Consider the following 12,371-nt stretch of genomic DNA (forward strand, 5'->3'; position numbering starts at 1 on the left):
GCTGCCCATGACTTGAGATAACGATAACTGCTGACGAGACGCTCTGCTGGGGTCTGCTCCCCAGCCCACGCCATCTGCCTTCCCGGGGCGCTGCACTCCCCAGCCCACATTCAGGCAGGCCTGGCCGCATGGCAGCTGGAGCACCCCGTGCCAGATTATGGGGAGCAGGTCCCTGGGGAGCCCTGGGACAAGGGGCTGATGGGTCGCTCCCCATGGCAGGAGCCCTGGCCTGCGCTGTCCAGCAGTGGGCGGCACATCCCTAGCCCCTGGGCAGAGCGGAGAGGGGCTGCAGGCCAAGAATGGCCTCCGCCGCACACACTACTCACCCGCCTGGCTTTGCTCTGGTACTTAACAGCCTTTTTGGTGTCAGACACAGCCCGCTCCACGTAGTCCACAGAGTGCTCAACGTTGTACTCAATGCGGTCAATCATCTCGCCCTGCGCAGCACGGGAGACAGCCAGCCAAGCCAGAGACCACGCAGAGACAGACAGACAGCGAGGACACACAGACAGACAGACAGACATGAATTCCAGGCACCCAGCCCCCAGCTGCTCCCCTTACCTGCTGGCTCTCATGCTGCACCATCTGCAGTGCATTTTACACCCTACAGTGTGAACGCAGGGGCTTCCCGCTCCACCAGGGTCACGGCTCCCCCTGCACAGGAAAGAGCGCAAGAGTGTGAGAGTCTCTCGACCTGCCTCCTGCTGAGCCCTGCCCTTCACTCGGGGGCCTGGAGCTGGGCTGGGGGGAGAAGGACTTCAGTGCCCAAGCCATTTTGGAGTCCCCAGACCCAGCTGCTGCATGGAGATGTCTGCACTGCAGCTGCTGGCTTCCTTGGACTCCCAGCTTCTTGCCCCACTGGACACTCCAGCTCCCCCCAGTGGCCAGGCAGCTGTAGAAACCTACGGTGGCCAGTCCACGGGATGGGATGTCCAGATGGTTTGTTACCCAAGTGATGTGCTCTGAGGCAGTCTCTTGGCAGACAAGTGGCCGTGTTGTGCCAAGTGCCAGCGTGAGGACTGATCAATTCCTGGCTGTGTGGCTCAGCGGGGTAGGCAGATACACCTGCTTTGGTCTAAGCGACCAGATGGGTGGGCTGGAGGGGTTGCTTTCCCCGTCCGGGACTGGCCCGTTGGTGTAGGGCTTTGGGACATCAGGGTAAACTACCAGGGAAACTTTTGGCATTTGTCACCAAGGACTCACAACTCTACCAAGAAAGAAGGGCCCAGCAGTCATGGCCACCCGCCTGCATAGAGCAGACACCGCACAGAGAGACAGACACAAAGGCTACAGCCATGCACAGATAACGCCCCCTCCCCCCCCATGCACACACACCCCACGCACACCCACAAGGAGCCAACCCCCCTGCTGGGGGTGCTCTGCACCATCAGCTGGGACCATGCAAACCCACAGCCCAGTCTCTGGGACTGGAGCTCTGGGCACATTTAGCCATGAGGCTGGCAAGGTGCCGAGAGCAGAGTGTGGCCTGCCCTGACGGGGAGAGGTTCTGCTGGCTGCGAAGGCTGGGCCTGGAGGGGGCAGTTGTGGGGCAGGGTAGAAAAGAGACATGGCAGAGGTCCATTCCTGTCTGTAACAGGGAACCAGCCTGGGTCAGGCTGATCCCAGCCGGGAATCCTGTGCCCTCCGTCAGCAGTTACAGCAGGAGGTGCAGGATGGGGGACTGCAATGGGGGTGCAATGTGGGTCTGGGGGAAGGACGGGGTGTGTGTAGTGGGGGGTATGGAGTATGGGTGTGTGCACGGTGGGGCGGTACTACAGTGTCCTGTGTTAGCCCAGCCTGTCTGGTCTCCTGTTCCTTGTCTCTGAACAAGCTGGTCCAGGATTCATTTGGGCCTATGCTGTTTTATATGGGAGAGGGAGCCCCTCCTACATCCTCAGAGCCGCCCCCTCCCTCCCAACATCTGCAGAGCCCCATCACCCTGCCCATGGGCCTTGGCATATGGTGTGCAGTGCCAACCTCAGAGAATTGGATGGGGAGGATGGCTCCTACCCTGCTTTTGGTGCAGGTCCTATTAGAAGTGACCCGTGCATGAGGGAGGAAGGAGCCAGAGACTCGCTCAGGGCAGGGCACCTCTGCTGTCCCTGCTGTGCGTGGGGCAGGAGCAGGGCGTCCCAGCCAGCAGGCAGCCCCAGTGCTCCCTGCCCCCACCCCGCCCCCATGGAGTCAAGACACCAAGCGCCTGCCGAAGCTTATCCCTCAGGGCACAGAGGGGCTTTGCTATTGCTCAGCCTGCCCTGGAGCCAGGGCCCTGCCCGCGGAACCAGAGGACGGCCTGGCCCCCACGCAGCCCCAAGTCAGGGCTAGCAGAAAGGTCCCTGCTCCATGCCCACGCGAAGTCTCTCAGAAGCCATTTAACGGCTCAGGCTGAAAGGACCAGGGAGAATGACAGCAAGAGGGTCAGCACCTGTCTGCAGGGCGTAGGTTCAATACACTTCTGAGCCACTTCCCCTAAACCTTTCACACTCTGGATACTGCACTCCCTGCCCCGCCCACCATGCCACCCCCATCCCTGCCCCTCAACATCCCCAGCACTAGACACCCCCCACCCCACCACGCCAGCCCCTCAGCAATAGATACCCCCTCCTGCCTGCCCACCATGCCAGCCCCTCAGCACTGGATACCACCCTCCCTGCCCCTGCCCCCAACCACGCCAGCCCCATCCCAGCCCCTCAATCCCCCACCAGCACTGGACACTCCCCTGCCTGCCACCCCACCACGCCAGCCCCTCAGACCCCCGGCACTGGATAACCCCCTCCCTGTCTTCCCACCACATGAGCCCCATCCCAGCTCCTCAGTCCCGCCCAGCACAGGTTACCCCCCTTACCTGCCCCGCCCACCGTGCCAGTCCAAGCGAGCCCCGCCCCCCCCCGCACTGGATACCCCCCTCCATTCTACCTCCATGCCCACCCCATCCCCTGCCTTCCCACCTACCAACCTATCAGCCCCCCCAGCACTGGATATCCCCCTCCCTACCACGCCAGCTCCTCTGACCCCCAGCACTGGATACCCCCCAGCCTCCCAACCACACCAGCCCCTCAGCACTGGATACCCCTTTCCCCAACCCCCTCCCCCGATGCCTGCCGCATTCCAGCTCCTCAGCCCCCACCCCACTACTGGATACCCCCCTCTCTTCCTTCCCAACTACCAACATGTCAGCCCCCCAGCACTGAATACCCCCCTCCCTGCCTCCCCACCAAGCCATCCCCTCTGCCCCCCAGCACTGGATACCCTCCTCCCTGTCTTCTCACCATGCCAGCCCCGTCCCAGCCCTCCAGCCCCCCATCATACACTGGAACACCCCATCCCAATGGGCCAACAGCTACCCCTCTGCCTGAGGTCAGGTACCGAGGGGGCAAGGGCATCCCACAATGGGATGTGGGGCAGGACTGGTCCCATTCAAGAGCCAGACGTGTCCCGTATCCCAAGAGCTGGGAATGCTCCCCGCGCCCCAGTTGCCCTCAGGGTGACCTGCGGGGCAATCAGAGAGCGAAGGGGGGCAGCATGACTAGAGGTCCAGCAAGACCAGGGAGCCAAAAGCCCTGCATTCCACTTGGGCGAGCCACTCATCTCCTCCTTGCCTTGGTTTCCCCAGCTGGGGACAGGAGTCGTAACTGAGAAGGCATCACCCCAGGCAGTGACAGCGTATGGAGCATGCTGCAGGCAGCCTCAGCAACGGGGGTGTGTGCCAGGCCTCGTGTGGCAATAGAGCGCCCTCAATGCTGTGCCGCCGAGCGGTGTCAGGAGCCCAGCGGGCCAGACCTCCAGCGTGTGGGAGATCCAGGAGAGTCCCGCAACTGGGGTGGTGGGGGGCTGGGACCTCCCCCGAGACACCCACGGCCACGCTTTGGTATAAGGGCATCACTTCATTTTAAGTGCCTGGCTTGCACAGCCATGGCTGTGGGTGGCAGTGCCGCCGGGGTGAGCTGCAGCCCGTTGGAGGCCTGGCTGCTCTCCGGGGCAGGTGTAACACGCCCAAGGCAGTGCCAGCTGGGCGGGGTCCCGCTGGGTGGGGGACATGGCTGGGAACTGGCCCCAGGTGCTTGGGGCAGCTCTGCCCTCAGACCTGATGCCCAACCAAAGCAGGGAGAGCTCAGCACCATGTGATGCTCGCCCGGAACAAGGGAGTGGGTCAGCCTGGATCCTGCAAGGCCTGCCAGTGCCAGCAGGGGGCAGAAGGCTGCTGCTCTCCAGGCCCAGCCCTCTGCATGGAGCCGTGTCCCCCCACATGCCGTCTCAGACTGGGCACAGCCCACACTCCGCGAGGGGCTCCCTAGGGGCCAGCAGGGCAGAGACGGAACTAGCCGCCCGCGCCGTCAGAGCCCTGAGCCAGCCGGCGAGGAGTGCAGAAGGGGCTCGCTGGAACATCTCCAGAGGCAGAGGCAGGCCCCTGGTGTGCTGGGGGGCCGGCTCGCAGCCCACGGGTTGCTAGTTCTGAGACGTTCCACACAGCTAGGGAGGGCTGAGCAGGCTGCCAAGGGGCCAGTGCCCTGCAGCTCCATGGCTCTGGGGCCAGGCTCCTTCTCTGGGGGTTTTCTCTCCAGGAGCTGCCTGGCTGCAATGGCACCTGCCACCCACACTGAAGTGCACAGACAGACCAGCCTCACTCTCCACCGCCTCCATGGACCCATGCGCTGCAGTCCCAGGGGAGCTGGAGCGACTGGTGCCCAGCGTTCCCGGGACCCTGCCCCTCCTCACTACTGATCCCTGGGCTGGGGAGCATCACACGCACATGCGGGAAGCACAGGCCATGCAGACGAGAGCATGCAGATGTCTGGCCCACACCAGGGCATGCACTTTACCTGCTGGCTGAGACACGCTCATCCAAGGGATGGTGGCAGCATGTCAGGCAAAAAGAGGGGTCAGGAAGGGGCCCACGAGAGCACGCCGGGTTCACAGGGCTCTGCCAGGAAGCCCAGGCCTAGCGCTACATGCTCACTGCCCGAGGAAGCTGGCTGGGCTTGTTTGCCTGCCGCCCCAGAGAGCGCAGTGTGAGCCCCTGTAGGAGGGCATGCTCTGGGGCCTATCCCCGTGGTCACCTCCCTCTGGGTTCCCAGGGCCCAGCCTGGGGCCCAGAGCCATGGGGTCAGAAACCCATTTACAGAAGGTTCCTGGATCCTTCTGTGAGGTTACCACCTCCCTGCCCACATACAGCATCTGGTGCCCCAAGGAGGGACGGATAGCTCAGTGGTTTGGGCATTGGCCTGCTAAACCCAGGGTTGTGAGTTCAATCCTTGAGGAGCCCATTTAGGGATCTGGGGCAAAAACTGGGGATTGGTCCTGCTTTGAGCAGGGGGTTGGACTAGATGACCTCCTGAGGTCCCTTCCAACCCTGATATTCTATGATTCTAAGGTCCTCCCATTCCCCTCTTCTACACCCTCTCCCCTGCCTCGCAGCCCCCAGGGCCCTGCTGGGACCTGCTAGCACACGGATCATTCGGACAGTGGTGGAGGGGGTGCCAGCATCAACTCTCCTGTGCCCCCAGAAAATGACCACATGGCCACCCGGAAGAGAAGGGACCAATTCCAGCCCTTGGGCAGAAGCTGAGCCTCTGCAGAAGTCAGTGGCAGGTGCCCGATTGCAGCAGGGCTAGACGTGGGGCACGTACTCCCTGCCAGGGTGCATGGGTCCAGATCAAAGCAGGGAGGAGAGTTGTGCACATGGCCCCAGTGCCCTCCCTTGGAGCAGACAGGATCTGTCTCTGCTGCTGCACCTGGCAGGTGTCCTAGGGCCCAGCAGAAGCTGCAGCACCAAGCAGCATGGAGCGGGCATGTCCCCTGTCCCCACCGACCTGGCTCTCCACCAGCATGGCCATGTCCATGAACATGTCATGCAGCTCCCGGATGCTGTTCTCTAGCTTGATGATCTCGCTGTGGCGTGTCTCGATCTCATTCAGCGCCTGCTTGGTGATGTTGGAATCCATGATGATCTGCCAGGAGAACAAGAGACGGGGACCATTCCTGGTGGGTAGCTCAGCGAGCAGGGAGTGCCCTCCTGGGTGCAGGCACCATGCACCATTCCCAGGGCACTAGCCTAAGGAGGTTCCTTAGCCATGTTTTCTAAAGGTCTGTCAAGCTGCAAAGGCAGGTGCAGAGACACTAGGGTTGGGTACTAGGGCCAAGACTCCCCCTATCCCCAGGGGTCAGGGTTTTTGTTTTTTTTTTTTTTGGGGGGGGGGGGGGTAGCAGGGTGGTCACCCGCTCCTGCCCAGAGGGACTTAAAACAGCCCAGGAGAGGGCTGTGGCTGGGGAGCAAGTAGCTTCCAGGCTGACTGGGGAAGTAGGCACAGCTGGGGCCATGCCCCAAACAGACCACAGCTGGCCCTTATAAAAGGGCTGGGAGCCAGACACTCAGCAAGAGTCTCCTCTAGCTGTGGAGAGAGATGGGCCTGGCTGCTGGGGAGTGTACCAGGGCACATGAGGTGAAGCTGGGCTGGGGAAGGCCAGAAGAGCTGGGAGGCTCCAGGCTCGAAAAGCCCCAGGCTGCAGGCCTGGCAGACGGCCTAAAACAGGGTACTGGGGTTGCAGGGGGCAGCCCAAGGGTAGGCGGAGGCAGCAGGTCCAAACCCCCCTTGCCTGTGATGAGCGGCTTGTACACTGCAGCCTGCCCCAGTGAATGCGGGCTAGGTGGTGACTGGCCGTAGCCATATACTGAGGTGAGGTGGGGCTAGGGGGTTGGGGGTTCCCTGGGGAGGGTAGACCCAGATATGTGGGGGTATTGCCAGAGGGCAGGACCCTGGTGTAAAAGCGGCATTGGGGTCTGGGAGGGACTTGGGGGGCCCAGCAGCAAGTGGGACACCAGCCTGCAGAGGGTGCTCCAGAGGCTGGAAATGCTAATTCCCTGGATGACCAGCAGGAGGTGCCGTGGGGTGAGTCTCACAGGTACTATCTGCATTCAGGTGTTACAGCAGTGACTGTGCCCAGAGATCACATGTAGCCTAGGGCATGTGGATGGCCAGGGCTGGAGTTGGCTCCCACAACCAGACACAAGTAGGTGTCCTTGTGGGGCCAGGGCCGTGTGCTATGCTGGGATTTTGTGACGCTGTCCTGCAGCATGCAGCTGGATGCACTCCCTCCCCCCCGAGGCTCTCAAGCTGCTCCCATGAGAGAGACTGACCCCCTCTGCCCCTGCTCAGAGTGCAGCTCCCAATCCTTTCCCTGCGGGGAGCTGAAGACTTGGGGCTTCCTCCCAGTGGCTGCTCGTGGATGGTATGTGGGGTGTAGAACCATGCCAGCCTGTCTGTGTGAATGCACCTGTCTGAGAATAGCTAGGAGAGCGTTGGGGCCAGCAGGCCTCCTCCAGGCTGGGCACATCCCCTGGTATCCCTGCCTGCCTCACGGGCTGGGTGAGAGGTCTGGGAGTTTCTGCTGACACGGCATCCCATGCCACACAGAGCAGGGAGCACCCAGGGAAGTGCCCTGCTGAAGTGCATGGACCTGCCCACTCTAGGGGTGCAGCTCAGCTGGGAAATGGGGTATTCTGCCATGCAGCCGCCTTGGCTCTGGTTAGCCAGAGGCCTGCTTGGCTCTGGGATCCAGCGCTGGAGCCTTTCCCCTCCAGGCCAAGGGCAGCCCAGACTAGCAGTGGCTGGAAGCTGTCCTCTTCTAATGCTGCTCAGTGTCTGTGTCAAATGATGGGGGGTCTCAGGGCAAGAGCTTGGGCCCCTCTAGAGCCCTGGCTCCAGGCCGGCTTGGCAAGGAGGCCCAGGAGTGTGCTGGTCTCTCCGCCCTCCCTCAGTCCTGCACCAGAGCCTTGCCACTGCTGGTGCTTCAATCCTGCCCGGGGCTAACGGAGGCCACAGGGCACTGCCAGTCCAAGCCCTTTATAGCGCAGGCCCACTCAGCGCAGCCCCACGGTCCATGCCTACACCCGGGCAGGGTGCGGGCCCTGACCTCCGCTGGCTGGAGCAGGGCGACCCCCGCCTTGGGGGGCAATGCACGTGCAAGAGGCTCTGCTCCCCAGGGTGCTTTTCCTGCCTCTCTTCACGGCCATCGCTCACTGGACGAGGTCTGGGCGGCTGCTGCGTTTTCTCACCCTGTGCAGCACGGGCAGTTAAGAGGGATTTTGCAGGCTCAGCCTGGGATTAGCCTTTGAAAGCACGGCTGGACCATAGAAACCGAGAGAGTTTAAGGTCTCTAGCAAGGGCGGGCAAACTTTTTGGCCAGAGGGCTAAATTGGGTTTTGGAAGTTGTATGGAGGGCCAGCTAGGGGAGCCTGTGCCCCCCCAAACAGCCAGGCGTGGAACAGCCCTGCCCCCTATCCGCTCCCCGGCCTGCTTCACGGCCCCCTGCCCCCCCCAGGATCCCTGCCCCATCCAACCACCCCTTCTCCCTGTCCCCTGACTGCCCCCTGCTACCCCATCCAACCCCCACTGCTTCCTGACTATTCCCTGACCACCCCGACCCCTATCCACCCCTCTGCCCTCAATCCAACCTCCCCTGCCCTCTTACCGTGCTGCCTGGAGCACTGGTGGCTGGCGGTGCTACAGCCGTGCTGCCCCACTGGAGCCAGCCACACACTGCGCAGCGCAGAGCGCCGTGTCAGAGCACGGCGCAGTGAGCTGAGGCCGTGCGGGAGGGGGAATAGCAGGGGAGGGGCTGGAGACTAGCCTCCCAGGCCAGGAGCTCAGGGGCCGGGCAGGAGGGTCCCCTGGGCCGGATGTGGCCCATCGTTTGCCCACCTCTGGTCTATGGTCTCATGAAGCCCCTGCCTGATGCAGCTGGGGAGTGTCCACTGGTGAATTGCCTCTGTCTCTAGTCTGAGCAGGGGGTGAGATGGCGAACTCTGAAATCACGTCCTTCTGGCCCAACACTTGCCTTTTCCCTCACTTTGCTTGTGGCTTGGCTGTTTCAATTTCCTGCCCCCTGAATCCTAGCTTCCAGACAATGCAGAGCAAGGAGCTGCAGCTCTAGCAGCTCGGGATGCTGGCTGCTAGCGGGACTGAAGTGGGGCAGTAGTAACAATGACGGGACTGTAAGTTGCTATCTAGTGACCCAGCAGGGCTGGAGCCAGAGAGACTGTGGAGGGAGTGCTTTCCCGGTGCTGATCCTATGCCAGGGACCAGAACAGTCAGTGCTGGCATCAATTGCTTGCACATGGGGAGTGTAAATCCAGGGCTCTCCTCAGCGATATTTGCATCCCTGGGCTCCATGTGGGAGCTGCAGAGAAAATCCACGCCAGTATCTTAAACCCTGACTTCTCAGTAGGCGTCAAGTGACTCCCAGGGCCTGGAGCAGCAGCACAGATCAAGGGGCTGGCTCATGCGATTTACGGGAGCGTTGGTCAGTCATTGCTTCCAGGATGCCCAGCTACTTGCAGGTCTGGAGAGCTTTCCGGGGGCCTAGGAGCAGTTGGGGGGACGAGCGGGAGGGTAGGCTTTGCTAGCTGCCTCTGCCCAGGTGCCAGAGAAATACCGCAGCAGCAGGGAGGGACAAAGGGGGAAAAATCAATCAATCAATCAATCAGACTTCCTCCACTGCGCCCGGGGGGCTGGTTTGTGGTGGGCGCACAAGGAAGGCAGTGCTGGAGCGTATTATTAAGGAAAGCATGGCCAGCTGGGGCAACACTGGCCAGCCGTAACAAGCAGAGCAGCACGTAGTGCCTGCATAGACATGGCCATGAGTTCAAGGCTGGGAAGATGCTGCTGCAACGAGGCTTGGAGTGGTGCGTGGGCATGGAGGGGCAGATGGGAGGCAGGATGTGCTCTGCACACCTGCTGCAGGCAGGTTAATACTTGGCGGCCATTTCATCACTGCTAGAAGCCTGGGCTAACACAGGGCTGTCTCCCTGGTTGTAATGCTGGTGCTACAGGGCAGACAGGACCTGCCAACCATGCCTTAGCTAGCCAGTGCCCCTTCCTCCCAGTCTGGGTGCAGTAGGTCACCCTGGTGTGCATTGCCCCACATGCTGCTGGGGGGGCGCGTTCCCTGGCACCTTGTCCCTGCTGCAGTACTATGGCAGAGATGCCCGGATTTTCCCTGCATGCTCTGATAACACGCGGAGTTAGGCAGTGCAGTGGGTGCAGACTCAGCAGCTCCCTTGCAACGTGCTCATGCTGTGAAGAAAGCTGCTGCAGATACAATCCAACCACGCTGACAGCAACCCCGGCCAGTGAATGGGGTCCAGCCGGCTGCACAGGGTGGGCAGGGCCTGGTGCACACACTCAGCAGGCTGGGTGCTGTTGTCAGAACCATCCTCCTAGCTAAACTGAAGGCTGAGGTTTAAGCTTGGGTTTGAGAGGGAGAAGTCACCGAGCACTTACCCCAGAGGAGAAGATGGCTGGATTCCCGCTCTCCAGCATGTCTTCCAGCTCTTCGCTGGTTGTGGTCCTGCCAGCTGCAATGAACACAGAATGGCAATAATCAGGTGGAGGATAGCTTGGGATCTCCCAGAAGCCCCTGCCCAGCTCCACACAGCTGTGGAGCATACATACAAACACTACAGGCCAGATCTGCTTTGCGTCGGCAGAGCAGACAGGACGCGCTCCAGCCCGTGAAGCACAGGGTCTGCTGGAAGGCAAAGCCAGCCAAGACCTCCAAGGAGCTCTTGAGAACAGCTCCCCTATCACTGGCTGGCCTGGTGGCCAAGACCCCTTATGTATAATGGTGCAGGGAGCTCCACCCATTGCATGTGAGTCACCGTCTTGGCCAGTGGACAACACTCTCCCAGTTGCCGTGGGAGCTGGGATCTGCCACACCCTGCTAGCCCGCTGGTGTTAACACTTGTGTGGATCGGTCAGAGCACAGCAGCTCCCACTCCCCCTGTGCAACGTCAGCCAGAGGAAGGGGAAGTCCTGACGCAGCCAAGCTCGCTGGCAGTGTCCATAGACTGGGCCTAGCCAGGGTTTGCTGGATGCTGTGTGTATCTGTGGTGCCCATCACCATGGCACAGACTGGGCCCAGTCACACGTCCAGATAAAAGGAGCAAATCCACCACATCCCCTCAGCGTCACTGTCATCTCTGAGGTGGAGTGACACCAAGCTTCTGGTCCTCACTGAGCTCTCCTGCCCCCATGGTCACCCCACTGTAACTGCCCCCTCCTCTGGCTCCTGGGAGGGCTCTGGTGACACTGCACAAAGGGGAATTACGCTCATGGACTGCCAGGGCCAAGCTCCTTGGCACAGCAAGTGTCCTGAGCAGTGGGTTCATAAGCCCAGGGCGGCTGCTTTGAGCTACATCATGGGGGGGGACCATCCCAGTGTCAGAGGAAAGCAGGATCCTCCTGTAGCTACAATGTCAGCCCCCGTCCTGGCTGCTGTGGGGAGCTCGGGGTGGGGCTGTCACGGTCCTCTGCCCTGGCAATCCACTGGGGCTGCTGGCAGCTGACACAGGCTTCTCTGGTTTACAGAGTGCTGGGGGCCAGGACACAGGGCAAGTAGCACCCTTTCCCTCCAGCTTGCTCAATGCACCCCACACCTAGGGGAAATACCTGCACGGCCCCCACCTTTTCAAGGAATACAAGGGCCAGGCACACACACTCAGTCCCTTTCTGCCCAGCAGACTGGACCACGCATGGGGTGGTTTCCCTGCATTGCCTTCATCCCTTTTCCACCTCCCCTCTCCCCACCCTTCTTTCTCACCCTGTGCCTTCTCCCTCCCTCACTGACTTTCCTTTTCCAACATCTCCTCGTTGTGCCCCCCACCGTGTCCCCTGCTCATTCCCACCTTGCACAAGACACACACAGACCTAGCAGCTAGAGCGCTCACCTTGCTAGCCAAAGCCCGGTAGCAAAGGCCGGGATGGGGCGTCCAAACGCGCAGGGGTAGGCAGTGCTGGGATGTCACAGCCCCTCACCCTGCTCAGGTGTCTGATACACATGGATCCCCCTGACAGTCTCTGGCTGCCAGAAGGGAGTTGGAGCAGACTCTCCCTCCCTCCCAAACCCTGGCACCCATCCTTGTCTGGCCAGACTGGGCCCTTCCCACACCTAGGGCTGCTGGCTGCAGTTACAGGTCTTTCTATCAGCCTCCAGGCCGGCCCACTGTACCTTGCTACACAAAGCCTGCCACTGGTACCCAGCTCATATGCAACGTGGGCTAGGTGGGCACATCAGACTGAGGGTGCCACAAACTCCACTGGCTTCTGTGGCAAATTGCCAGCACTACCATGATGGGTCCCACACTTTCTCTTCTGGGGGGGGGGGGGGTTCAGGGCACTGTTTCTCACCCCGATCTAGGGTGATAACTGTCCCACTAGTATCCAAGAGAAGGGGAGTGGAGAGGGAGGGACCTGGGCTTGCCCTCTACTCCGGGTCCAAGCCCAGGGGCCCTAGAGATAACGGCAAACCACTTGAACTAGTAATTCCTTCCCCTGGGCTACTTCCCTCTCCGGCCCTTTAGCTTGTGGGGCTTC

The 12,371-nt window shown here is 61.4% G+C and overlaps 1 protein-coding gene across 3 annotated transcripts in view; it reads right to left on the bottom strand.

Annotated features, from left to right (window-relative positions):
- The window catches only part of STX1A (syntaxin 1A), a 329,962-nt gene that overhangs the window by 4,546 nt on the left and 313,045 nt on the right, over positions 1 to 12,371 (bottom strand). For 2 of the 3 annotated variants that reach the window (XM_037880295.2, XM_043531075.1), the window contains exons 7-9: positions 10,281 to 10,354; positions 5,811 to 5,948; positions 327 to 437 (exon numbers count right to left, since the gene is read on the bottom strand). In XM_037880295.2, the coding sequence (XP_037736223.1) occupies positions 327 to 437; positions 5,811 to 5,948; positions 10,281 to 10,354 (323 nt within the window). Of the gene's footprint in view, positions 1 to 326; positions 438 to 561; positions 655 to 5,810; positions 5,949 to 10,280; positions 10,355 to 12,371 lie in introns of all 3 variants that reach the window. The other variant, XR_006286303.1, reaches the window with a different exon arrangement.

The sequence above is a fragment of the Chelonia mydas genome, chromosome 17 (assembly GCF_015237465.2).
Source record: "Chelonia mydas isolate rCheMyd1 chromosome 17, rCheMyd1.pri.v2, whole genome shotgun sequence".
Lineage (NCBI taxonomy): Eukaryota > Metazoa > Chordata > Testudines > Cheloniidae > Chelonia > Chelonia mydas.